Here is a 25223-nt window from a genome sequence, read left to right on the forward strand (position 1 = left end):
ACGCTTGGTTCCGTCAAGCAGCTGTGCGCGGTCAAGTGAGTAACCATGAGTCCGTCAGTCAAGGCCAAACGCTTGTTGCTTTCATTTGTAGCTAATCTGTCCAGGGTGTTTTGTACTTTTCTTTCTTTTCTCATGCAAATAATGATTTATTTATTTTTTAGCTTGTGGTGTTTTTCTTTGTGCGTTTGCTCTTTTTGTGTATTTCCGCGGTGCAGCAGACACTGGTGGGGTTGAAGGCGTGAACTCTTTGCAGGTTTTATTTCTGTGACACAGTGCTTTTATTGACTCAGCGTCAGCAGCATCCGCTGTTGTGCAGCAGCCACTAAATCACGCCGCGTCCGCGCTTCAACCCGTCACACACAACATGAAGTCTGCGTCTGTGATTGATCTTTATTTTGCTTCACTGCTGTACAACACTCATTTTGTTTTTTGCTGTGATGGACAGTTTGTTGTTCGACACGAAGAGATTTGCTGTAAAATGTGATGTATTGCTTCTTTAAGGAAGATGAAATTTATGGAAATTCATGGAACGTGTTCACAAATGAACTGCGTTTCTCTGCTGCTTTTCCATCTAATGCCAACACTCACAGCTCACTTTCAGCCGTTCACACACGCTGAAGTCGGGATGCTGCTGTGCTCACCGACCAGCAGTGTGGAGATTCAGGACGCTGCTCAAGGCCACCTCACAGTCATTTCTTTAATGTGATCAGGGAATTGAACCAATGACCCCTTTGTCACAAGTCCACATCCCAACTAACCACCCACAGGATGACCAAAAATCAACCTTTGACCCGCATTTTTCTTTTTCACAGCTCTAAGCTGTGCTTGTCAAGAGAAAGTGTTGTCTTTTTGTCCGTCCTTCTGCCCGTCGTTCTGTCCTGTCCTGTCCATCTGTCTGTCCTGTCCGTCTTTCTATCCACCCTTCTGCCCGTCGTTCTGTCTGTCCTGTCCATCCTTCTGCCCATCCTTCTGTCCACCCTTCTGCCCGTCATTCTGTCCGTCCTTCTATCCATCCTTCTGCCCGTCCTTCTATCCATCCTTCTGTCTGTCCTGTCCGTCCTTCTGCCCATCCTTCTGTCCTGTCCATCCTTCTATCCATCCTTCTGCCCGTCGTTCTGTCTGTCCTGTCCGTCCTTCTATCCACCCTTCTACCCGTCGTTCTGTCTGTCCTGCCCGTCCATCCTTCTATCCACCCTTCTACCCGTCATTCTGTCTGTCCTGCCCGTCCGTCTGTCCTTCTATCCATCCTTCTGCCCGTCGTTCTGTCTGTCAAGCCCGTCCATCTGTCCTGTCCGTCCTTCTATCCATCCTTCTGCCCGTCCTTCTGTCTGTCCTGTCCGTCCTTCTATCCACTCTTCTGCCCGTCCGTCTGTCTGTCCTGCCCGTCCTTCTATCCACTCTTCTGCCCGTCCGTCTGTCTGTCCTGCCCGTCCGTCTGTCTGTCCTGTCCGTCCTTCTATCCATCCTTTTGCCCGTCGTTCTGTCTGCCCATCCTTCTATCCATCCTTCTGCCCGTCCTATCTATCCTTCTGCCCGTCCTTCTGTCTGTCCTGTCCGTCCTTCTGCCCGTCCTTCTGTCCTGTCCGTCCTTCTATCCATCCTTCTGCCCGTCCTTCTGTCCTGTCCGTCCTTCTATCCACCCTTCTGCCCTTCGTTCTGTCTGTCCTGCCTGTCCGTCCGTCTGTCCTGTCCGTCCTTCTATCCACCCTTCTGCCCATCGTTCTGTCTGTCCTGCCCGTCCGTCCTTCTATCCACCCTTCTGCCCTTCGTTCTGTCTGTCCTGCCCATCCGTCCATCTGTCCTGTCCGTCCTTCTATCCATCCTTCTACCCGTAGTTCTGTCTGTCCTGTCTGTCCTTCTATCCATCCTTCTGCCCGTCCTTCTGTCTGTCCTGTCCGTCCTTCTATCCACTCTTCTGCCTGTCCGTCTGTCTGTCCTGCCCGTCCGTCTGTCCTGTCCGTCCTTCTATCCATCCTTCTGCCCGTCGTTCTGTCTGTCCGTCCTTCTATCCTGCCCATCCTTCTATCCATCCTTCTGCCCGTCCTTCTATCCATCCTTCTGCCCGTCCTTCTGTCCTGTCCGTCCTTCTATCTATCCTTCTGCCCGTCCTTCTGTCTGTCCTGTCCTTCTATCCATCCTTCTGCCCGTCCTTCTGTCCTGTCCGTCCTTCTATCCTGCCCATCCTTCTATCCATCCTTCTGCCCGTCCTTCTGTCCTGTCCGTCCTTCTATCTATCCTTCTGCCCGTCCTTCTGTCTGTCCTGTCCGTCCTTCTATCCATCCTTCTGCCCGTCCTTCTGTCCTGTCTGTCCTTCTGTCCTGTCCGTCCTTCTATCCACCCTTCTGCCCTTCGTTCTGTCTGTCCTGCCCGTCCGTCCGTCTGTCCTGTCCGTCCTTCTATCCACCCTTCTGCCCGTCGTTCTGTCTGTCCTGCCCGTCCGTCCGTCTGTCCTGTCCGTCCTTCTATCCACCCTTCTGCCCGTCCGTCTGTCCTGTCCTGCCCGTCCGTCCGTCTGTCCTGTCCGTCCTTCTATCCACCCTTCTGCCCGTCGTTCTGTCTGTCCTGCCCGTCCGTCTGTCCTGTCTGTCCTTCTATCCATCCTTCTGTCCTGTCCGTCCTTCTATCCACCCTTCTGCCCTTCGTTCTGTCTGTCCTGCCTGTCCGTCCGTCTGTCCTGTCCGTCCTTCTATCCATCCTTCTGCCCGTCCTTCTGTCTGTCCTGCCCGTCCTTCTATCCATCCTTCTGTCTGTCCTGTCCGTCCTTCTATCCATCCTTCTGCCCATCCTTCTGTCCTGTCCATCCTTCTATCCATCCTTCTGCCCGTCGTTCTGTCTGTCCTGTCCGTCCTTCTATCCACCCTTCTACCCGTCGTTCTGTCTGTCCTGCCCGTCCGTCCTTCTATCCACCCTTCTACCCGTCATTCTGTCTGTCCTGCCCATCCGTCTGTCCTGTCCGTCCTTCTATCCATCCTTCTGCCCGTCGTTCTGTCTGTCAAGCCCGTCCATCTGTCCTGTCCGTCCTTCTATCCATCCTTCTGCCCGTCCTTCTGTCTGTCCTGTCCGTCCTTCTATCCACTCTTCTGCCCGTCCGTCTGTCTGTCCTGCCCGTCCGTCTGTCCTGTCCGTCCTTCTATCCATCCTTTTGCCCGTCGTTCTGTCTGTCCGTCCTTCTATCCTGCCCATCCTTCTATCCATCCTTCTGCCCGTCCTTCTGTCCTGTCCGTCCTTCTATCTATCCTTCTGCCCGTCCTTCTGTCTGTCCTGTCCGTCCTTCTGCCCGTCCTTCTGTCCTGTCCGTCCTTCTATCCATCCTTCTGCCCGTCCTTCTGTCCTGTCCGTCCTTCTATCCACCCTTCTGCCCTTCGTTCTGTCTGTCCTGCCTGTCCGTCCGTCTGTCCTGTCCGTCCTTCTATCCACCCTTCTGCCCATCGTTCTGTCTGTCCTGCCCGTCCGTCTGTCCTGTCCGTCCTTCTATCCACCCTTCTGCCCTTCGTTCTGTCTGTCCTGCCCATCCGTCCATCTGTCCTGTCCGTCCTTCTATCCATCCTTCTACCCGTCGTTCTGTCTGTCCTGTCCGTCCTTCTATCCATCCTTCTGCCCGTCCTTCTGTCTGTCCTGTCCGTCCTTCTATCCACTCTTCTGCCTGTCCGTCTGTCTGTCCTGCCCGTCCGTCTGTCCTGTCCGTCCTTCTATCCATCCTTCTGCCCGTCGTTCTGTCTGTCCGTCCTTCTATCCTGCCCATCCTTCTATCCATCCTTCTGCCCGTCCTTCTGTCCTGTCCGTCCTTCTATCTATCCTTCTGCCCGTCCTTCTGTCTGTCCTGTCCTTCTATCCATCCTTCTGCCCGTCCTTCTGTCCTGTCTGTCCTTCTGTCCTGTCCGTCCTTCTATCCTGCCCATCCTTCTATCCATCCTTCTGCCAGTCCTTCTGTCCTGTCCGTCCTATCTATCCTTCTGCCCGTCCTTCTGTCTGTCCTGTCCGTCCTTCTATCCATCCTTCTGCCCGTCCTTCTGTCCTGTCTGTCCTTCTGTCCTGTCCGTCCTTCTATCCACCCTTCTGCCCTTCGTTCTGTCTGTCCTGCCCGTCCGTCCGTCTGTCCTGTCCGTCCTTCTATCCACCCTTCTGCCCGTCGTTCTCTGTCCTGCCCGTCCGTCCGTCTGTCCTGTCCGTCCTTCTATCCACCCTTCTGCCCGTCCGTCTGTCCTGTCCTGCCCGTCCGTCCGTCTGTCCTGTCCGTCCTTCTATCCACCCTTCTGCCCGTCGTTCTGTCTGTCCTGCCCGTCCGTCTGTCCTGTCTGTCCTTCTATCCATCCTTCTGTCCTGTCCGTCCTTCTATCCACCCTTCTGCCCTTCGTTCTGTCTGTCCTGCCTGTCCGTCCGTCTGTCCTGTCCGTCCTTCTATCCACCCTTCTGCCCATCGTTCTGTCTGTCCTGTCCGTCCTTCTATCCACCCTTCTGCCCGTCGTTCTGTCTGTCCTGCCTGTCCGTCCGTCTGTCCTGTCCGTCCTTCTATCCACCCTTCTGCCCATCGTTCTGTCTGTCCTGTCCGTCCTTCTATCCACCCTTCTGCCCGTCGTTCTGTCTGTCCTGCCCGTCCGTCTGTCCTGTCTGTCCTTCTATCCACCCTTCTGCCCGTCGTTCTGTCTGTCCTGCCTGTCCGGTCCGTCCTTCTATCCACCCTTCTGCCCGTCGTTCTCTCTGTCCGTCCTTCTGCCCGTTTGTATGGCAAAAGCTTCCATGAAAAAACTCAAGAACCTTAAAACTCTCAAAATCTAAATTTTAAACATTAATACTCAAAGCTCTGTCTGTCTGCCAAAAAAGAAAGAAAGAAAAATCATGTATTTCTGACATTTCTAAATGCCTTTTTCACTTTATTTGCGTTTCAAGTAGGAAATGTCCAAAATCCCTGAAATGATCACTCCGCCTGCTAGATGGCGACAAAAGCTGCTCAAATATGTGACAAGGTCTCAACTGTTTATTTATTTGATAAGTTAAATTTTGGGGGAAATAAGAAAAAAATCATCTCACTGTTGTGTTCCCGAACTTGTGAGCAACTTACTTGGCTCCCAATAAATGTAGAATATTACCCTATTAAGATGAACTCATGAGAAGAACTTTAGACCTTCCAGGGAACTTTGTGCTCATGTTTGTATGGTTTAAAATAAGATGAAATAAATCTGCTTATTTTTCATCTTTGTGTGTCACATGCCCCGTAGGGTTCGGTTCCTCTAGGCTTTAATGTTGGCGTTTCATCTTCTTCACTGGTTGGACCAAACTAATGATAACAGATCAGACAAGCAGGGTGTCACCAAACATCAGCCATGCAAACCAAAGACAAGTTCACAGTCATGTAAAAGTGGAATTTTAGGTTGTTTCAAGTGTCCCAGCCAGTGTCCATTTGTGTCTTTTGGGACCATCAGTGTTGGGGTCCAGTAGGAGGTGCAGAACTTGGGCTTACAGATCTTCACCGCTGTCCTTAGCCTAGCTTCCAGGACCTTTCTTAATGTTCTGGCTGATCATCTGCAGCTCTGCAGTAAAGACAGAACATGTTCACTTTTCCTCCACTCCTCAGACATCATCTCACTTTCATGTCATTTCTGTCTTTTTTCACTCTGACCTGCTGCACATCCTTTTCAGTCGTGGTCCTTCTATCTGGTCACTCGGTCCTGTTCTCCTTCTGTAGTGTTTAACTTCATGTACAGCGCTGATCCTGAGTCTTTGTCACATCTGGCTGATTTCCCTGTTGCTATCTTTATGTTCTTCATCTCTTGCATCTTAGTTCTTTTTCACTCGCTTCTTCCTTTCTTACTTTCACAGAGGACTGTTATCTTTCTTGCACTGTCTTGATGTCACACTCACGACCTTCTCAGGTGTTTCTACTCACCACCTCTGAATTCTTTGTTCAAGTCCTCCATCATCTCTTCACCTTCTTCCTCCTTCACCTTCTGCCTTGTGCTCCTTGGTTCTCTTCCTCTTCTTGACTCTCGCCTGCCACCTGCTCACAGTCTCCAGTCTCTTTCAGGTTGCCCCTCCTGGGTAGGACAGAGTCCAGCCGTGTGCACCTTCTGATCCTCGTATACGCTGCTAATGATTCCCCACAGCAAACTGTCACGGTGATGACGTGCAGTGGGTTGTCACAGTACTACAGCGACAAACTCAATGCTGATACACAGGAAATACTTAAAACCATTTTCAATACCACAGAAAAATCACAAAAAATTAAGACGCCTATTTATTTATTTTAATTTTAGATCAGTACAAAAAATACCATCAGTCTCCACACTATTTTTAAGTTGTCTGACTTTGTGCAAAACAAACTACACTTAAACTAACTGGAAGGTATTTTTTGATCATCTGAGGAAGAGAAACAAGTGTTTCTTCATAAGACACCAAAGCCTGAATATGTTACTGTACGATTTTAATTTGTTTTCTGAGTTTATTAAGTGAACACAGTTTATGAAAGTTTCCAACTTGGAATTTCCACGTCCTGAACGCAGCATTAGTGTCTCTTCAGTCTGTACGGCCTTTCATATTCCACAAAACAGACAAAATTTCTTCTGAAATTCAAGCTTTAAAATGCTGGTTTATTTTAGAAACATGTTGCAAAATTACAACTCATTTTATTGAGGACAACATATTTATCTGGAGGGAATTCCATGATGGATGTTTTATTGTCCTTTCAATGCCGCATGCAGGAGGACGTGCATGAGCTTTTGAAAAGACCGTGGGTGGTGCGCGCACACGTAGGTGACGCCCGTCAGATTCAGAAGTGTTTATTTCTCGCTAACGTTTACAAAAAATGTGAGAAACAGATTTATATAGAAATTAGCCGTTTGGGAGAGTTTTCTGCCATCTTGGTTTGAGTGAGCAGCCAGCTGACATCACGCTGCCTTTCTCGACTCTGATTGGCTGGCTCTGTGTGCTTCCCAGCATCCCTCATGTAAGTTGGTGATCTGTAACATCACTACAAAAGTAGTTCAAGGCCGTCTGTTCATTTAAAATTGTTTTCAGACAGCATGAATTTGGATCATATGGTCAAATTCATATTTTGAAGGCCTCATTTACAGACTAATGAATAAAATTATAGTAGTGACAAAGAAAATGGTTTTTGTGACTTAAATCTTAAAAGATCCAGTGGCAGGAGCTGTGTGCTGACAGCGTGTGTTAAATGGAGGAGGAAGAAGCAGCGCTGTTGGCATTGACACCGTTGTAAATGACATTCATGAGTCATTTACTAATTTTTTACAAATTTTTAGTGTTGATGATTATCTGAGTATCATTTTTTTTTTTTTTATACTGCTGATGTGCAGACATGCAGAGTGTTTGTATAACGCCTCACGGTGCTGAACTTTAGTCCTGGTTTCTTTTATTCCATCACATTTGTTACATATGCATTTCAGTTTTTGTGTTGCTGTGTGCAGGATTTTTGGACTGGGTCCCCAAAAAAATGCAGCGTGTTGGTTGCATGGAGCTTCTCAACACAGTCCAGAGGAGAGTCCAGCCTAAATTCCACGTGTTTGGACACATTCATGAAGGTACATGTATGTCCTTGCACATCACTTGCAGTGCTGTTTTACAGAGCATCCGGAAAGTGTCCACAGCGCTTCTCTTTACAGCTGTAGTCCAAAATGGAGTAAATTCATTTTTTTCCCTCAAAATTCTAGATACAATACCCCATAATGACGATGTGGAAAAAAGGTTTATATATATATATATATATATATATATATATATATATATACACAGTGAGGAAAATAAGTATTTGAACACCCTGCGATTTTGCAAGTTCTCCCACTTAGAAATCATGGAGGGGTCTGAAATTTTCATCTTAGGTGCATGTCCACTGTGAGAGACATAATATAAAAAAATTAAAAAAAATCCGGAAATCACAATGTATGAATTTTTTAATAATTTATTTGTATGTTACTGCTGCAAATAAGTACTTGAACACCTACCAGTCAGCAGAAATTCTGTCCCTCAAAGACCTGTTAGTCCGCCTCTAAAAAGCCCACCTCCACTCCACTTATTATTCCAAATTAGAAGCACCTATTTGAGGTCATTAGCTGCATAAAGACACCTGTCCACCCCACACAATCATTAAAACTCCAACTACTAACGTGGCTAAGAGCAAAGAACTGTTCAAAGACACCAGAGACAAAATTGTAGACCTCCACCAGGCTGGAAAGGGCTACGGGGCAACTGCCAAGCAGCTTGGTGAAAAAAGATCAAGTGTTGGAGCAATTATTAGAAAATGGAAGAAACTGAACATGACTGTCAATCTCCCTCGGACTGGGGCTCCATGCAAGATCCCACCTCGTGGTGTATCAATGATCCTAAAAAAGGTGAGGAATCAGCCCAGAACTGCACAGGAGGAGCTGGTCAATGACCTGAAGAGAGCTGGCACCATTGTGTCCAAGGTTACTGTGGGTAATACACTAAGACATCATGGGTTAAAATCAAGCATGGCACGGAAGGTTCCCCTGCTTAAATCAGCACATGTCCAGGCCCGTCTTAAGTTTGCCCATGACCATTTGGATGATCCAGAGGACTCATGGGAGAAAGTTATGTGGTCAGATGACACCAAAATAGAACTTTCTGGTCTTAATTCCACTCGCCGTGTTTGGAGGAAGAAGAATGCTGAGTACCATCCCAAAAACACCGTCCCTACTGTGAAGCATGGGGGTGGAAGCATCATGCTTTGGGTGTGTTTTTCTGCACATGGGACAGGACGACTGCACTGTATTAAGGAGAGGATGACCAGGGCCATGGATTGGGAGATTTTGGGGAACAACCTCTTTCACTCAGTTAGAGCATTGAAGATGGGTCGTGGATGGGTCTTCAAACATGACAATGACCCGAAGCACACAGCCAGGATAACCAAGGAGTGGCTCCGTATGAAGCATATCAAGGTTCTGGAGTGGCCTCGCCAGTCTCCAGACCTAAACCCAATAGAAAATCTTTGGAGGGAGCTGAAACTGTGTTTCTCAGCGACAGCCCAGTAACCTGGCTGATCTAGAGAAGATCTGTATGGAGGAGTGGACCAAAATCCCTGCTGCAGTGTGTGCAAACCTGGTGAAAAACTACAGGAAACATTTGACCTCTGTAATTGCAAACAAAGGCTACTGTACCAAATATTAACATTGATTTTCACAGGTGTTCAAATACTTATTTGCAGCAGTAACATACAAATAAAGTCCCTTCGGCTGCTCCCTTGTTTGCACTTGGGGTCGCCACAGCAAATCCAAGGTGGATCTGCATGTTGAATTGGCACAGATTTTACGCCGGATGCCCTTCCTGACGCAACTCCACATTACATGGAGAAATGTGGCAGGGGTGGGATTTGAACCCAGAACCTTCTGCACTGAAACCAAGTGCATTAACCACTTGGCCACCACCCCTACTAACAGTAACATACAAATAAATTATTTAAAAAATCATACATTGTGATTTCTGGATTTTTTTTTTTTTAGATTATGTCTCTCACAGTGGACGTGCACCTAAGATGAAAATTTCAGACCCCTCCATGATTTCTAAGGGGGAGAACTTGCAAAATTGCAGGGTGTTCAAATACTTACTTTCCTCACTGTCTATATATATATATATATATATATATATATATATATATTCAAATTCATAAAATAAAAACTAAGATGTCACATGTACATAAGTATTCACAGTCTTTGCCATGAACCTCAAAATTGAGCCCAGGTGCCTCCTGTTTCCACTGATCTTCCTTGAGATGTTTCTACAGCTTAGTTGGCGTACAAAAATGTAAATTATCTTCACACCCAATTACCCCAGACAAAAATATATCAATTAATCCACAGTTATTACTAGTTGAAGAACATAATAATGGCACACATCAGAGTTGAAACAACCACACATATACATTTGATTGTTAATGTACACTAAACTTTGAAACAGCCCATCATCCGAATTGAGGCAATGTGAGTGTGGGTCGCAGCAGCCATGCCATGCAGCTGAGCTTGGAGCTTGGGGGGGGGGGGGGGCAGTGGGAGCTGCTGCAGCTGTGCCTCCTGAGGGGGAAGGAGTGGCGGAGGCGGGGGGAGCGTGTGTCCATATGTGCAGGTGGGTTCATATCAGTCTCTGTCCTTGTATGTGTAGAGTCCAAAGTGGCCTTGTCGACAACCACAGACGCTGTGGGGGAGGGCAGATGAAGCGGGAGCCATGTGCGTCACCAGGGCTGTTAAAATCTTTCTGGAGGAAAACAAGCGGGGCATTTTGACTTTCGGTAGCTGATAAGGCTGCCATGTTTGGGTTTAGGCAGAGAAACACAGAACTCCAATACGGCTTGCAAATGTTATGATAGTTTATTGCAACAGCTGAACTTTGTCATATGATGAAGACATGTTTAACATGTCGTTTCCACATACGCACAATGTGGGCATGAATGTTTTGGTAATTTTGGGCTTTTAATGATGTTTTTGAACTGTTTTATCAGAGTGAAATGACTGAATAGCAAACAACATTAATGATTCTTAAAAACAGGAATTAAGTGGTGCTGAATGTTCTACAGCTGAGCTCTTCAGGTCGTTCCAGAAAGGGCCAAGAGGGTGCAGGTTTTCTTCGCAACCACCCACTCCACCAGGTGATTTCACTGATTAACTGATTCCATCTGCTCAAAGTGAAGTTCATCAGTGAAATCACAACAAAATGGCTCATGGTAAATTCATCCCAACACGAATGACAAGAGATGGAACGTAGGAAGGAATATTATAGTAACATATTATATAATAACAAAAACAATATTAAAGGAATATGGGATATATTAAATAGCATTATCAAAAATGGTAATAAAAAACAGAGTTACCCTCAGTATTTCATTGATAATAATGTCAAGAAGGAAAATAAGGATGAGGTAGTCAACGGTTTTAATAATTTTTTTGTAAATATTGGACCAAGCTTGGCAGAAAAAATTCCCGATTCCCAACCTGAGGATTGGGATAATAATCTCATAGAAAGAAATCCCTGTTCAATGTTCCTCACAGCAGTGGATGGAAATGAAATTATAGACATTGTGAATAATTGTAAATATAAAACATCTACCGATTTAAATGAAATTGATATGGTGGTGGTAAAACAGGTCATTGAATGGATTGTAGAACCATTAACATACATCTGTAACTTATCATTTCAAACCGGTAAATTTCCCAATCAAATGAAAATAGCTAAGGTTGTGCCGCTGTATAAGACTGGGGATAGACACCACTTCACAAATTATAGACCTGTTTCTTTGCTTCCACAATTTTCCAAATTATTATAAAAGTTATTCAATAATAGATTAGACAAATTCATAAATAAACATAAATTACTTACTGATAGTCAATATGGATTCAGAGCACATAGTTCAACATCACTTGCATTAATAGAATCAGTTGAGGAGATTACAAACGCCATAGACCACAAATTACATTCAGTTGGAATATTTATAGACCTTAAAAAGGCTTTTGATACAATCAATCATGACATATTAATCAATAAACTTGAACAGTATGGGATTAGGGGGTTGGTGTTGCACTGGGTGAGAAGCTACTTAAGTAACAGAAAACAGTTTGTGAAGTTGGGGGAATATACATCATCATGCTTGGACAATGCTTGTGGCGTCCCACAGGGGTCAGTATTGGGTCCAAAACTGTTTCTAATTTATATAAATGATATTGTCAATGTTTCCAAAATATTAAAATTAGTATTATTTGCAGATGACACAAGCATTTTTTGTTCAGGGGGGGATTTGCAGGAGTTACTGAGGAGGATCAGTATAGAAATGGGAAAATTGAAAATATGGTTTGACAGAAACAAATTATCATTAAACTTAAGTAAAACAAAATACATGTTATTTGGCTATTGTAATACAGACATACAGGTTCAGTCGAGGGGGTAGATATTGAAAGGGAACATGAAAATAAGTTTCTGGGGGTGATAATAGATGATAAGATAAACTGGAAGACTCATATAAAACATATACAAAGTAAACTGTCAAGAAGTATTTCAGTTCTAAACAAAGCGAAACATATTCTGGACCACAACTCACTCCGCATTCTTTACTGCTCACTGGTTTTACCATATTTACAGTACTGTGCAGAGGTATGGGGTAATACTTATAAAGGTACAACACAATCACTATCAGTAATGCAGAAAAGAGCTATAAGAATTATTCATAATACTGGCTATAGAGATCATACAAATCCACTATTTTCACAGACTTGGTTCATTTTCAAACAGTACAAATTGTGTATAAAGCAATAAACAATTTACTTCCAGCAAATATTAAAAATATGTTTTTTAACAGATCAGGGGATTACAGTCTGAGGGGGAAATTTAATTTAAAGCATCAGTGGGCACGAACAACATTAAAAGGTTTCTGTATTTCTGTCTGTGGGGTGAGGATGTGGAACAGATTGGGAGTGGGGCTCAAGCAATGTCCAAGCATGAACCAGTTCAAACAGCGGTACAAAAATATGTTTTTTTCTAGGTATAGGGAGGAGGAAGGGTAATGAGGGTTAGGGTGTTTTTGTTTTTTGCTTCGGCTTGTAAATATATAGTATTTTGTATGTAAGTAGGTATGTGTAGGTGTATATTTATGTTTGTGTATATATGTGTATGTATATGTATGTTGATGTGTGTATGTATATATGTATGTGTATATATATGTATATATATATATATTGATATCGGTTTAGGTGTGTAGGAATCTATGTGTATATGTGGCAAAGGGTATTACTGGTTGTGGGGAAGAAGGGGTAGGGATAAATAAGCTGATGCTTCACCCTACCCCTTTTCGGACATGTTGGGTACACAGTAGGAACTTTTTTGTTGTTGTCTTTACTGATCTATCTTGTAATTGTTGTTGTATCAAATGTTCGAAATAAACAGTTTTCATTCATTCATTCAACTCATAAATGTTTCATGAAAATTGTTTCAATGGACACTTTGACTCACATTGTTAGTGTCCAACAGCAGCTCTCTGCTGCTCACAGATTGAAGATCTGAACAATTTCCAAAAACCAAAGTCGTACCGTCCTCGAGCACATCGTCGTGTCAGTCGTCATACTTCAGATTAAATCAGAGGGTTGCAGATCCAGCACTGAGGAACGAGGGAATTCTCCTCCTCCTTCCTCCCAGACCAGCGGGGCAGAGGGGTCCTCTCCCAGGACTGAGGCTGGTTTTACAGGCTTCTGAGGTCAGAGCCGTGTCCAGGTCCCGACAGACCAAAACTACATCAATAAGAATTTAGAAGAAGAAAAATGGATTGAAAGCAGCTCCATCATAATGTTGGAAAAAAATGGAAAAAGAGAAAATGAATTTCAAGAAAACAATTTATGTTCTGTTTTTGAAGAACAAATGTTATTCCAGAAACATTATGAACATTGTTGTTTGGGGGGGCTGACCAAGTGGTTAGTGCACTTGGTGTCAGTGGGGAAGGTTCCAGTTCAAACCCCACCCCTGCCACATTTCTCCATGTAATGTGGAGTTGTCTCAGGAAGGGCATCCGGCGTAAAACCTGTGCCAAATCAACATGTGTATCCACATCAGACATGCTGTGGTGAACCCGAGTAGAAACAAGGGAGCAGCTGAAGGGACTTACTTTACTGCATTTCTTTGCTGCAAGATTTTTATTTCCTCCTACATTTCTGTTCTTTGTTATAGGCTAACCTGCAATTTTGCAAATTTTCAGTGTATTCCCATTTATTGCGTTGGAATGTTCCCACCTTCAACAACCCCTGGAATTTTGCATTACAAGTTACTGCTGCATGTGTCTTTAATCAACTGAACCTACAGTTTCACCAGAAATGAGAAAACAGCTGAAGACGTGATATGAAACAACAACCCGGCTTGTTGTGTTGTGTGGAGGCAAAAATGGACTTTGACTGTCTGAGGCTGTTTGTGGAAATGAAAAGTCAGATGAATTGTCAGATTGTGTAAATAACAGGCTTTTAATTTGAAGACACACGCAAAGTCAAAATCAATACAGCAGGATTTTGAATAGGTGTGTGCACAGAGCAGTTCTGAAGGTGCTCTTTTGTACACCAGCTAGGGCGGGGGCACAGCAAGCAGACATACACATTAATACATTTCAGCTTTTCCCATGAAAACTCTCGCTGAACAATGAATGTTATCACAGTTTCTGCTAGGGTGGAAAAAAGGGAGGACGCCAGGCAGAGACGGTGTGTTTTTCCAGCTGCAAAGTTACATGGAGGCATTTTTAGATGCAAATGTTTTGAGCAGGCCATCTGTAAGTCATAAAATGAATAATTTTATATCACAGTTGTTTGTCTTTTCCTGCATTCTGCACAGGTTATGGAATGATGACTGACGGCACCACCACCTTCATCAACGCTTCCGCCTGCACTGTCAACTTCCTGCCAATGAACCCGCCCATCGTTTTTGACCTGCCAAACCCCAGGGCCACATGACTAGGACAAGACCACCCCCAAAAACCCACTGCCAGTCAGGATAAAGCAGTTAGGAGAGGTAGGTGAGGTAGGCGGGCAGATTGGACCAATATCATGTAAATACTGGATGCTGTCAGTCTGCCTGGACATGTGTTCCCTGTGGACGAAAGAGACGGCACCAGGCCTTCATTGGTGTCTGTGAATATTAATTTCTTCATCACGGCATGAGTCTGGAAGCAGACCAAAGGACATGTGGAGGAACACTGTCCTCTTTGACTGCACTGACAATCTGATCTGGGTCTCAGAGAACCTGCATCCCTCCTCACGCCATCAAACGCAGACCCTGGACTTTCTTCTGCGGTGACGTACAGCCTCGGAGCTCTGATCGCACAGTCAGAACGGCATTTTTTCCACTCCATGACCTCTCCCATCTTCAGCTCTCCACGTGTTTGTTTCACGCTGATACTGTGAAAAAGTTCAGAAAAAAGCTCTGAATTCAACACGTTCAATCAAAGTGACGCGTTATGTTTGACAGAGTCAGAATGTCAATTCCAGTCACAGTTCAACATCCATAAAATAAAATAACCTCAATCCTGTGATGTGAACCCTCAGCCTGTGGAACTGTCCCCACAGGTCTCATCTCATAGTAAAATTGTTCACATTGTTCCGTCCACATCAGGATTAAGTGGATGCTCATTAAAAATTAGAGCAATGAATAAATTCTTTGCCTATGTTTGTCCTCCGTCACTGATATGAACAACGTTGGCGTTTAAATGAAATCATGACCATGAACTCACGTTACAGCGGCTCTGTGCTTGTCTTTGGCGTGCTCAGTCTTTCCAGTTACAGCCCATCAAACTAACTCCAGTCATCCTGAGTGTGTGTGTGGCTTATAGAGACCAACCAATCTTTTTTTTTTTTTTTGAGGGAGTCTGATATCAGAACAATTTACGATACCCAAAACATCTCCCGATAAACACATAAAAAAGTCAGTGATTCCTAACGTTTTGTTATCAAACCCCTTTAAATGTAATTGAATTATGTTGTAAATATTTATAATATACCCAACAAACAAAAATAAGTTTTCACATTGGTCATGATAATTCAGATACAGAAATATCTGTGAAAGTCTCCTGTGGGCCGACATTATCGACCAGACGATATATCGGTCAGGCTCAAGTGGCTTAACGCTAAACACGCTATTTATTAATCAGGACATTAACAAAACTCCAAGTGACACACACACACACACACACACCAGTGATGAAAATCTTCTGGAAATTACCGTAAATCTGTGTTTTCGCTCATGTGGTTAACATTTCCGGGTTATTTTTGACAGCATATGTCAGAATCCATTCACTCAGTTCCACACCCAAACAGTTGGTGACAGTAATGCACCGTGTTGGCTTGTAAGTCGCCAATAATCTCCTAAGAAGTAGAAGGGTTATTTTGTTTTGGTTTTTGGGAGTTTAGTATGAAGTTATATTTTTGGGGGACGGCTCGGTGGTTTTCCTAACGGTTGACTTTGTTGTGGACATTAAAGGTTATGAACTGCGTTTTTCCTCCAGTAATCATGAATTAAATGGAGCTAAACGGTGAAGCTCTCAGCTGCTAGACGAGAGTTTAAGTCTCAGTCTGCGAGTCAAAACCACAAGATTATTGAGTTTTTGAGCAACGGACAAAAATTTGATTGAGGTGAATGAGTGAAAATAATCTGTGACGTTAGTGCTCTGATGAAGTTTATCAGCTAAATTAGCTTTTTAGCTGCAGCACTGTCGAGCTGAGTGTTCGACCTATTTTTATTTTTACCAAATAAAAGGTACAGTTTTTTTTTTATTGTTACTGATGTAACAGCAAGAAAAGTCTCCAGTTTTAATAACTTAGATTTCTTTATTTTTTAACTATCAAGTAATCAAAGAAAATAGCACAGTGCTATTTCATATTTCTTTGTATTTTAAGAAATATATTTCTTGTCCCACATCAGAAACATTTAAACATTTGCTGAATTAATGAATGAATCTACTATTACTACATGCACACATTACTTTTCGTGCTATTTTATTTGTCTAAAAATAAAATTTTCTAATGTAACCAGTTTTTTTTTTTACTTCAGATTTACAGAAATCAGAAATGAACACATTTGTAAGGATTTTAAGGTGGCCAAGAATTTGAAAACAGAGAGAGTCAATAGCTCCAAAGCTCCTGCCAAAACGAGGAAAAATGAGTGAAGATTGAACAAGCTGATGCATTAATGTGCCATAAATACTCCGATTGTTCCATTTGAATTGATACTGAGAATGATTATTTTTGAGTTCTTTGACTTGTCATTTCTTTTACAGTGTAGTTTTCTGAACCACGCTGTATGTTTTTTGGATTAAAGGCTGATTAGTACAATAAAAGTTGTGTGAAAAGATGGGTGGAAAAATTGATATGACCCCTGGTGGGTAAATAGACCTGACAATCCACCAGACTGTATCTGAGATCTCAATTTTTTCTGAGGGAGACCCCCCCCCCCCCCACCAGGGGCTATGGGCCTTTAGACCGTGGCAAAAAATTTTCATTTTTTTTTCCTTAGCCCACTTTCATCACTGACACACACACACACACCACTGTGATTCTTCCGATTTGCTCTCAAATCTCAGATCTGATTCTGCACTTTGATCTCACAGTTTTTTCCTCAAATGTACGATAAGAAACTGAAATTTAAAAAAAAAAAAACTCATGAAAAGGGAAAATAAAGAAAGAGGACTGGAGGCGGAGTCTCACTGGACTTTACCTGACTGTTGTAAATGATTAAAGGTTTCTTGGAAAGTGAAAGAAGTTGAATATTTGTATTCAGAAATGTGAGTTTGTTGAATTTCTTCGGGTGTGTTTCTGAGATGCTCCTTTGATATATTTTGTCTTTGTTAAGCTGCTCCGCCTCATTTTGTGATTACTTTGTGTCTCTGAGCAGGTTGATTTTTTTTTTGTTCAGTTCCGAGTCTGAATGTTTAGTGAAAGAAGGCACTCGCTGCTCTCCGAAGTCGTGTGTGAGCGTTCTCTCAGGAGGCTCTTTGCTCCCAATTCTCTCCAGTCAGCATTCATCAGGTGTCTTCATGTTTCCAAAGTGGCTAAAGAGAGAAGAACAGCACCAGGACCAGAACCTGGACCGGAATCTGGAGGGTTGTTTCACACTGTAATGTGTGTGTCGGGCGAACAAAAATTGAAAAGTTAATTTTTTTAACGCTAAACTGATAAACCACTACAAAATTTAGCGGACGCTTCAGCTAACCGCTAACTTTCAGTATTGTCTCCAATACACTCTCAGCCACTGACAAACCGATTTTGAGTTGAAGCACAGCCAGCACTTCTGATAGGAATCAAAGATGATCACAAACCCAACACAACGAATCAGAGCTTCTGTCTTTGTGCGCCCTGCTCACTGCTGTAAGGAAGAGTCATTTACATCCACAGCATACACTGGTCCACACAAGAGGCAGAATTCATGAAAAGCAAAGCAGGTTTGACTTATGGTTTTGATTTATAAACCAAATTAATCCAGTTAGCTGATCTACATTCATGTCAACAATGTCATTTTTACAAAGTGAAAATATAACATCTTTTCATTTTAAACTAATGTGCTAATTCTCAAGGTCTGAACATTAACAAACACAGATGTCAAAAGGCATTGTGGGAAAATGAGCCTCTGCTCATCACTGATTGGTTGGGTTATTATATGTAAAACACACAAGCTACTGTAACGTGTGTGTTGTTTTTTATAAATAAATGTATATTTGTAAAATATGTCATTTTGTTAAAAAAAAGGCATTTGCAAAACTGAAAATTCTGTTTAAGTGTGATTCAACTCAACGACCATGTGATATTTGGGCGGACGCTATTCACACTGCCATCTAGTAGATGGGTCAAAATGCATAGTACTCTGCCATGAATGATTTTTGGATTTACAAATGTTTTTTGACCATTACTAACTATGCCAGCAAAAAATGTTAGCGGACTAAGTTAGCAGAACTCAATTTAGCAGAAGCTAATTGGTCCACTGATGGTTTTTGAAGTTAGCTGAAAAGCTAATCCGCAAACAAAAAAGTTAGCTTAGCTAATTATTGGTTAGTGGAACTATATATTTATATATATATATATATATATATATATATATATATATATATATATATATATATAGTTCCACTAACCAATATAAAGTTAGTCAAGCAGTGGTGGGCACAGTTCCCATTAATTATCAAAGGCAATGTTTTCATTATCAGATTAGCTTTTCAGATAACGTTGAAAACCATCACTGGACCAATTATCTTCTAGTAAGTTTTGGTCCGACAAGTTTTAGACCACTAACATTTTTGCAAATGTAGCTTTTTGTAGTAGATGTGCAGTTCTATCCTCTACAAACAGAGAAGAGCTGGTTCTAGAATAAACTGCTGTATCCTCTACAGGCAAAGGAGAACTGATCATAGAAAAGAAAAAAAAAAGCTCATTTCTTTTGACCTCATACTAATATGCTGGCAATATAACCCAAGTCATCCAGAGGCATACAGTTTTAACTTATGGTTAAAATTTTGAAAAACTAATTTTGGACAAGTTATTTAAATTAATGTCACGTCTGAAGTTTTATCAAGTGGAAATATCAGATATATTATTAGTTTTAAAGTAATGCACTAATATTGAAGGTTTTCATGTGGACATGCTGTGCCCAGTGCATTATGGGTAATCTCAGTACATTCATGACAGAAGAAATGCACTTGAGACACTCTGATCAGGCTCCACATGGACAGCAGCATTAAACTCTTTCTATATTGTGCCTAAAACTCTCATAAATATATTATCTGGGTTTACAGATGTTATTGTGTTTGTTTTATGTAAAAATGCCAGAAGAAGCTCAGGTTGCTTCTCCAAAAGCCAAAAAGTCTGTTAAATTGTGATTCAGGCTATGTGATATAACTGGCATCAAAATGCATAGGACACTGCCATCTACTGGTGACCAGTTATATCACAGTGTTGTCGACAGCAGGATTTTAAAATTATCTGTAGGTTTCCAAAACCTGAGAGACCACACACGTGGAGATAAAAACAAATCACAGATCTGACAGGTTTAGTTGTACAGTGTGTGTGTCAGCCACATGGTAAAAACAACACACACAAACAGATTTCACACACAAACATTCCCAGGTCAAACACCTCGCTTTCTGATTGGCTGCATGTCACATTTAGCTCCTCATGTCCATCTTAGCACACCACACACGGCAGGAATATCTGATAAGATTAGATTTAGCGTCATCACGATTGTCGGGGCATCCTTATGATTGTCGGAAGGGGAAGATCGGGTCCGATATTGGCCTAATTATCTTGTCATGTGAACCAGGCTTGATGTTATGACGCCTCACAGAGCGACTGATTGATGCGTTATGACACCGCACCGAACATGTTTTCATGATTATTTGATTTCTTTGTGCGACTGACATTGTTATTCAAGCATTCAAAAGGCGATTCTTATTGCCACACAACTCCAACCACACACAAGAAAGTTTTTTTTTGACATTTCTTGTTATTGAAAGAAACCTCGTCTCCCTAACCGGATAGTTAGGGAGTGCTTAGTGCTTAGGCGCTGTCTAGCGGGAACTTGAAAATTTCTTTATTTTTTTATACAAATAAAAAAAAAAGACATATTTTACAAAAGCACATTTAATAGTAAACGCCATCACATGTTACATTGATTCACTTGTGTTGGTTTTTACATAGAATGAATGAATCAACCAATCAGTATGAGCGGAGGCTTAGTTTACCCATAATCCCAATGTTCAAATCTTCAGAATTACTACATTATTTTAAAATTAACAGATGTGTTATTTATCACTTTGTACATTTTAAGAGTTTACATTAATGTAGTTATTCTATCCGGAATAATTTTATTTTTAAAGCAAAACTATAATTCAAACCTGCTTTCCATTTCAAGACCTCTGCCTCATTGCTGGATCACTGTATCCTGTCAGGGTAAATGACACTTTCCTACAGCAGGGGGCAGAGTGCACAAAGACAGAAGCGCTGCTCATTGGCTGTTTGGTTTTGTGACTGTTGTTGGTTCTATTAGCTTTGGCAGTGTTTAAACTCAAAATCAGCTTCTTAGTAGCTGAGCGCGAATTTGAGGCAAAATTGAAAGTTATATGTCATCTGTAGCTTCTGATATGTTTTTAGACAGTTTATCGGTTTAGCGTTAAAAAAGATAACTTTTCAGTTAGCTGATTACCAGTTATTGAAACTAACGTTTTGGTTAGCTGTGCCCACCACTGTTAGTCAGTATTATGTCCTTTTCAGTGTATTATCCCGTCAAACAGATTAGAAACAAGACGTAAGAGAGAACAGAATGAACTGTGAATGTAAAGAGAATAACACATTTAGTCCCATCAAGTCGCCAGTCGGAGTTCAGTAAAAGAACGTTTAAATGTCGGTGCGTCACTGCTGAAGAATAAACGTTAAACCTGCGCTATGCAAGTTAGAATTAAATCCTGTGGACGCTGGTGTCTTATTGTCTCACGTGCAAACTTGAGGACTGATGTCAGGAACATTTTGCTCTTTGAGGTTAGGTTGGACTTTGGTTCCTGGTTCTCTGTGGAACACAGTGACTGGAACTCATGAAACGCTGCACACGATGAGAATGGAGGGCAGCGCATGTTGACACGTGGCAGGAATCAAATCAGTCGTTCATCAGAGCATGCACACGTTTAATGACTGTGCGTGTTCCAGCTGTCTTTCACCTGGAGCTTTTGTGCGAGTCCAGAGTCCAGGGTCTGAGTCCAGAGTCTGTCTTCCTGTAGGTTTCTTCTCTGTGCTTTTTTTTTTCTTTTGTTTTGTAAAGAAAAAAAATGTGCTGTAGAATTTGTTGGGTTCTATTTTGAGGCAGGAGTTCATGACTTTTGCTCCTCAGACAATCTGCATATGAAGATTTCTGTTTGAAAAAGACACGCCCACGCCGGCAGAATGATTGACAGCTCAAACGCTTTGTGATGCACTCTTAAAGAACTGAAAGCTCGCTGAATATTGTCTTTTTATATTTCGGTGAATCTCAGTGATTGAGTGATTTATTTATTTGTTTTTGAGTGGATGCGTTTTGGAGTGAAAACCTTCCCGTGTGGTGGACTTTCCCATCAGCGGCGGGACTTTTGTAACTGTAAATAAGATGCTGTGTGTTGGACGTGTTGCTGACAGATGGAATAAAAGCTGATCTGACCACCGGCTCATCGGGCTTTTGTTCTTCTCTTTGTCTGTTTTTGCCTCCGTTAGTTTGAGAGAAAAAACAAAAAAGAGAACATTCCCGTCCTGGTTCTTCCTTTTTGGTCGATCAAAGATATCCACAGTAAGTCTGGTATCAGTTATGGGGCCTCTATTCTCGTTTTGTTCTGCAGGTCTTCCACACTCTCTGCTTCAAATAATTACATTAGTAATCCCGCGGGAGAGCAGCTAATTTATTCATGGACTGCTTTTTCCTTTGCCATTAGTACATGGAGTTTCAGCTCATCCTCTGCCTCCCTCGATTTTCTCACTCCACTTCTCCAACCACAACACGCGCTGTTTCTCACTCCTGATTGTTCCTTTTTCCATCTGCTCGCCCTCCTTCCTTGTGTCCCTGTCCCCGTCTCTGTTCCTGCCACACGTCTTGCTGCGGTAGCGTTTCTTTTGTATGAATGACATCCGCTCTTTTTCCTTGTCATCCATCTCACTTCAGTTTCCCATCTGAACAAAAGATCATTAAAAAGCCACTTTATTTGATTGGATGTGAAACACAAATCAGTGTCACGCGGCGGCGCCGCTCAGGGTGGAAAACAATGAAAACACTCCTAAATCATTCATCAGTATCACCTGCTTCAGCTTTGTTTTCTCACTTTGGCTCCCTTGATGGATCCTCGTGCCGCATCACGTTTGAATTTCTAATGGGCCACTGAAGGTTAGCGGGGGAACGCTCGGAGAACGCCGTCGGAGCAGATCCTCCCTGCGGTTCTGGCATGGAAATAAGAGCCGAGGTGGAAGAACTCGTCCTCTGACAGATCCACGCGGAAACACTGAAGCACCTGCAGGGCACAAATAACAGAAGTTGGCTCCCGACTGTGTTTGTTCAGCACATCCAGAAACTTTTCTGTCTGGCAGCCTTAAGTTTGTTTGTTTTTTAACTCATCAAGCGAACGCTCACCGTCCCAAGATGATAAAAACAGTGTTACTCAGACTTTGGAAGTTATCACAGGCTTTGGAAAAGCTGAAGCAGAATCCGTCAGCGCCACTTTAACACTATAACTCAACACCCGCGATGGACGCGCCGCGCACTACACGCCACCATACCGCCTTCATCTGTCCATAACGATGTCTTTGACTCTGTCTGTCTTCTGTCTGACTTCATTATGAAACAAGACAAACAAACATGTTTTCCGTCAGCGAACCAAACGTGTCACACGTCCTCATAACTCTGCAGAAAGAAATTCCTGTAGATTTGGAGCCATACAAGAAAAACTAAAATAATTGTTTTACAAAAGTCTGAAGTGGACTGGGAAAAGTGGGAAAGAAACCGTTAAGGGTTTTTTTGGCACCTTATCCACGGAATCATTTTTGACTTTAAAATCTCATAACCTGGAATGAGTTTAAAGTTCTGGTGGAAATTCTTGAGGCCGAGTTGTCTGCCTGGCAGTGTTTTATGTAAACAAGTGTTAATGGGTAACGTATGTATTTAATTACTGTACATTACTGCTGTTCTTGGCCCCGCCTCCCCATGAACTCAACGTGGTTAAATAAAGTGTTCTTTAAAAAGCAAGTGAGGTGCAGATTGAGTGGAGTCATAATTCCACACAATCAGATGGAGGACTTAGTCTGAATAAAGTTAAAACAGACACTTCTTCCTTCTCTCTCTGCTTCTCTCAACATCTATGGCTTTGCTGTTACACGTAGTTAAACTGTATGTTTGTCAGCTTCTTTACTTCTTACCCATTGGCAAAGCAGGGTATTGTAATCGGTCCTGTGTGTGTCTCCCTGTGAACAAGATAACTAAAAAACAGCTGGATGGATTTTCCCCAAACTCGGTGGCAATGTTACTAATTAAACTACATTTTATAAAGAACACTGTCAAACCGGGCAACATCCTGGCACCAGGAGCGGTTGGACCCGCAATACAGACTCCCAGACTTGACTTAGGTGTAAGAGAAAATGTGGTCTTTATTTCAGGCAAAGGTTTGGTACACATGTGGTCAGTCAGCGTGGCAGAGGTACAAACAGGATCAGGCTGAGACGCAGTCATAAACAAGCAGGGTTCAGAGGCACAAACAAACACCGACATCCGGGATGAGGCAAGAGGCATGGTCGAAGACAACAGAGCAGGATTCGTAACACGGCGAGACAGAAACCAAGACTATGATGCGCGCTGGAAAGTGTACAAGACAACAATCTGGCTTTGTGCTGTGAGACTGTAAGGGCTTAAGTAACAGGTGCTGTGAACAAGGTGCATGTGCAGACTAATTAGGTAACAAAGTGCAGGTGTGGTGGGAAGATTCCAGAAAGGGGGCGTGGCTAGTAGTGCAAGAGAGTGATGTGAGGAACAAAGATACTTGGGCTGGTGTAGGGAGTGTGAGTGAAGTAAAACAACACGGACAGAAACAAGGTGAGAGACAATGGGCAGGTGCAAAGAGGGTGAATGAAAGAAAACAAAGCCGACAGAATCAAAGTGAGGGAAAAACATAAAGTCAGGTGCAGGGCGAGGAGTGAACATAAATAACTGGATGTGAGTGCAATCTAAGAACAAAACTGAAAAGCAAACCAGAGGATTACAAACACAGAAGATAAACTTCATAAAAACTGCTCTGAGAATAATAGACAATAAAACACTAAGACAAAACTAAACTGGCGCAGACTAAAAAACCAAAGTGGCTAAACAAATTAAAAATAAAAGAGAGACTGAGATAACAAAACCTGACACTAAAGCACAACAGTTAATATAACCAATGAGAAGAACAAAATAAACAAGTGGTAAACAATGAAAACACAAACTGACTGAACAAAACAAGAACAGAACTGGACAACGGCTAAAGTATAAAAGTAGCAAAGAAACAAAGTGACAAAGCAAAATAGAACATAGAAGAAACACATGACGGAAATAAACCACTAATAAATCAAAGTGGGAACAGAAGATGCAGCAAAAAGTGCAAAAAAGGGATCAAAGCCTGGATCAGGGCCGGTCATGACAAACACAAGCTGAGGGTATTTTAACAATGTGTTATATTTATTATTATTATTACTGACTGTATGATGTAATATTCACTTATTTAGAGCCCCAAGAGCACTGACTGACTCTGAACAAATGAATGAATGAATCAGCGTTGCACTCAGGGCAGAATGATGTCCTTTTTGGTTGACGTTGCTCCAGCAGCTGATTTGGTTTAGTTTTCATTTGGAAAAACTATTCATACATGTAAAATAGACATACAAATTATATATATATATATATATATATACACAAAAACACTGTTTCTAAAGTGGTCCTCCGCTGACTCACTGGATAAAAGCACATGTCACGGTTTGCGTGGAATGAGCCATGACACGTTTCGCATTATGGAGTGAATGTATGGAACAATATACATAAATCTATTGTAGATATCATGTTTCATAAAATAAAAATAATTTGAATCCTGTTGGTGTCCAGTACTGAACATAATGATGGTGCATTTTTGAAATTTTAAGATTTTGGCATTTATTAGATTTTAGAAACAGTCTCACAAATATACTTTGATATCAAATGATTTTGTAGCATGTGGTATTAGTTCATTACTTTTC

At 42.4% G+C, this 25223-nt stretch overlaps 1 protein-coding gene across 1 annotated transcript in view; it reads left to right on the forward strand.

Annotated features, from left to right (window-relative positions):
• mpped1 (metallophosphoesterase domain containing 1) overlaps positions 1–14691 on the forward strand; it is a 235427-nt gene extending 220736 nt beyond the window's left edge. The window contains exons 5-6 of the mRNA XM_034163567.1: positions 7422–7535; positions 14317–14691. Coding sequence (XP_034019458.1) covers positions 7422–7535; positions 14317–14435 — 233 coding nt within the window. The 3' untranslated portion in view covers positions 14436–14691. The remainder of the gene's footprint in view (positions 1–7421; positions 7536–14316) is intronic.
• Positions 14692–25223: the final 10532 nt, after the last annotated feature.

This window comes from Thalassophryne amazonica, chromosome 22 (genome assembly GCF_902500255.1).
Source record: "Thalassophryne amazonica chromosome 22, fThaAma1.1, whole genome shotgun sequence".
NCBI lineage: Eukaryota > Metazoa > Chordata > Actinopteri > Batrachoidiformes > Batrachoididae > Thalassophryne > Thalassophryne amazonica.